This window comes from Rhea americana, unplaced genomic scaffold (assembly GCF_003343005.1).
Source record: "Rhea americana isolate MKP2758 unplaced genomic scaffold, rheAme1 scaffold_429, whole genome shotgun sequence".
NCBI classification, from domain to species: domain Eukaryota; kingdom Metazoa; phylum Chordata; class Aves; order Rheiformes; family Rheidae; genus Rhea; species Rhea americana.
The window spans coordinates 144806-146526 of NW_028186567.1; the positions used below are offsets into that span (position 1 = coordinate 144806).

General features: G+C 68.5%; 1 protein-coding gene across 1 annotated transcript in view; it reads right to left on the reverse strand.

Moving 5' to 3' along the window:
- Nucleotide 1: 1 nt before the first annotated feature.
- Nucleotides 2-1721, reverse strand: part of SLC27A3 (solute carrier family 27 member 3) — a gene marked incomplete at its 3' end in the record, with an annotated part of 3472 nt that continues 1752 nt past the window's right edge. Inside the window, exons 2-7 of the mRNA XM_085315364.1 lie at nucleotides 1160-1466; nucleotides 909-1067; nucleotides 715-839; nucleotides 454-648; nucleotides 276-366; nucleotides 2-198 (exon numbers count right to left, since the gene is read on the reverse strand). Of these exons, the coding sequence (XP_085171490.1) occupies nucleotides 2-198; nucleotides 276-366; nucleotides 454-648; nucleotides 715-839; nucleotides 909-1067; nucleotides 1160-1466 (1074 nt within the window). The remainder of the gene's footprint in view (nucleotides 199-275; nucleotides 367-453; nucleotides 649-714; nucleotides 840-908; nucleotides 1068-1159; nucleotides 1467-1721) is intronic.

A 1721-nucleotide genomic window follows, 5' to 3' on the forward strand; every position in this document is an offset into this window, starting at 1 on the left:
TGTAGGTGTCCCCAGTGCGGTCACGGAAGCGGACGAACTGGGCCGCATCCTGCTCCATGAGGTCACCGGTGCTGAAGTAGGTGTCGCCCTCGGTGAAGACCCCCCGGAGCAGCTTCTGCTCCGAGAGCTCCCGGCTGCCGGCGTAGCCCAGGAAGGGGGTTCGCGGCGTCACCGGGGCGATGAGCAGCCCTGTCTCACCTGTGGGGACGGGCACAGGTGACTGGGTGGCCACTGGGGACGTGTCCGAGCCCGCCGGGTGCCACCAGGCTACTCACCAGGACGCACGCGGATGCAGCGCCCGGCCGCATCCCGCACTGGGGCACCCTCAGCCACGTCGTAGCGCACGAGCTCAAAGGGCGAGAAGAGCTTTGGGGGGGTGGGGAAGGGGGTCGAGGTCAATTCGGGTCAGGCTGCTCCCACGCCCCTCCCCCCCCCAAAAAAAACCCCACGCACCTTGTAGATGAAGCTGCTGCGCCCCACAGCGCCCGGCGTCCCCGTGTAGTTGAAGAGGGTGACGTTGCCCTCGGTCATGCCGTAGGTCTCCACGATGCGGATGGCCCCGAAGCGGCGCACGAAGGCTCGCCACACGTCCGGCCGCAGCCCGCTGCCCACCGCCAGCCGCAGCCCGTGCTCCCGCTCCCCGGGGCGCTGCGGGGCCGCGTCAGTGCTGCTGGACACCACCACCCCCCCAGCCCCAGCCCCACTCCCACTCACCTGCGGCTGGTTGACCAGGTAGCGGCAGAGCTCCCCGATGTACTGGAAGACGGTGACGCCCTCGGCGCGGCAGTCGTCCCAGAACTGGCTTGCTGAGAACTTCTGCTTYAGCACGCAGGTGGCCCCTGGGGAGGCACCAGTCAGGCTGCCGTCCCGCTGCCCCCACGGCCCCGTGCGGCCCCGGCCGCCCTCACCAATGCCGATGCAGCCCACGACGCCCAGCAGCGAGCCGGCCATGTGGTAGAGGGGCAGYGCTATGTAGACCACGTCCTCGCTGCAGGCGCCCACCAGCTCGTAGAAGCTCAGGCACATGATGCACTTGCGGTGGCTGATGCGGGCGGCTTTGGGCAGCCCTGGCAGGTGGAGGGGGGGAGAGAGGGGAGACGGCGTCGAGCCCCGGACCCTGCCCATCCTGGCTCATGGRGGCGCCCGGCTGGGCACCCACCAGTGGTGCCCGAGGTGAAGATGTAGAGGCAGGTGTCGTCCATGTCCTCGGGCTCCCAGACATCCTCAGGCGCCAGCTCCTCGGAGGCCTCATCCAGGAGCGGCTGGAGGGCGACGACGCCAGGYGGGTAGGGCCCCGCGCCCAGCACCCACACTGTGATGCCCTCCTCCTCCTGCAGGCTGGGCAGGATGGGCTCCACTGTGGCAAACAGGTCTGGGGGCACAGGCTGGCATGGGGGCAGGCTCTGGMTATCCCCCCACCACCACCAAACCCAGGCCAATCCCAGGGGATTGAGATCCGGAACAGCCTAAATCCCCCCCGTGCAAGCATCCTTCCCTCCATGCTGGAACTGCCCCCATTCCTCGCGCCCCTGGGTCTGGAACAGCCTCCAGGGACCCCGGGGGGGGGTGGTCACTACCTCCCTCAGTGGCATTCCTCTCCCCCCCCCGATCTTTTGCAGCTCCCTGGTGCATTTGCAAACTCTGGTTTCCCCATGGAGTCTTTGCAAACCCCCACCTCACCCCCCCGGTGCCCCCAGACACTTTGCAAACCCCCCGGTGCC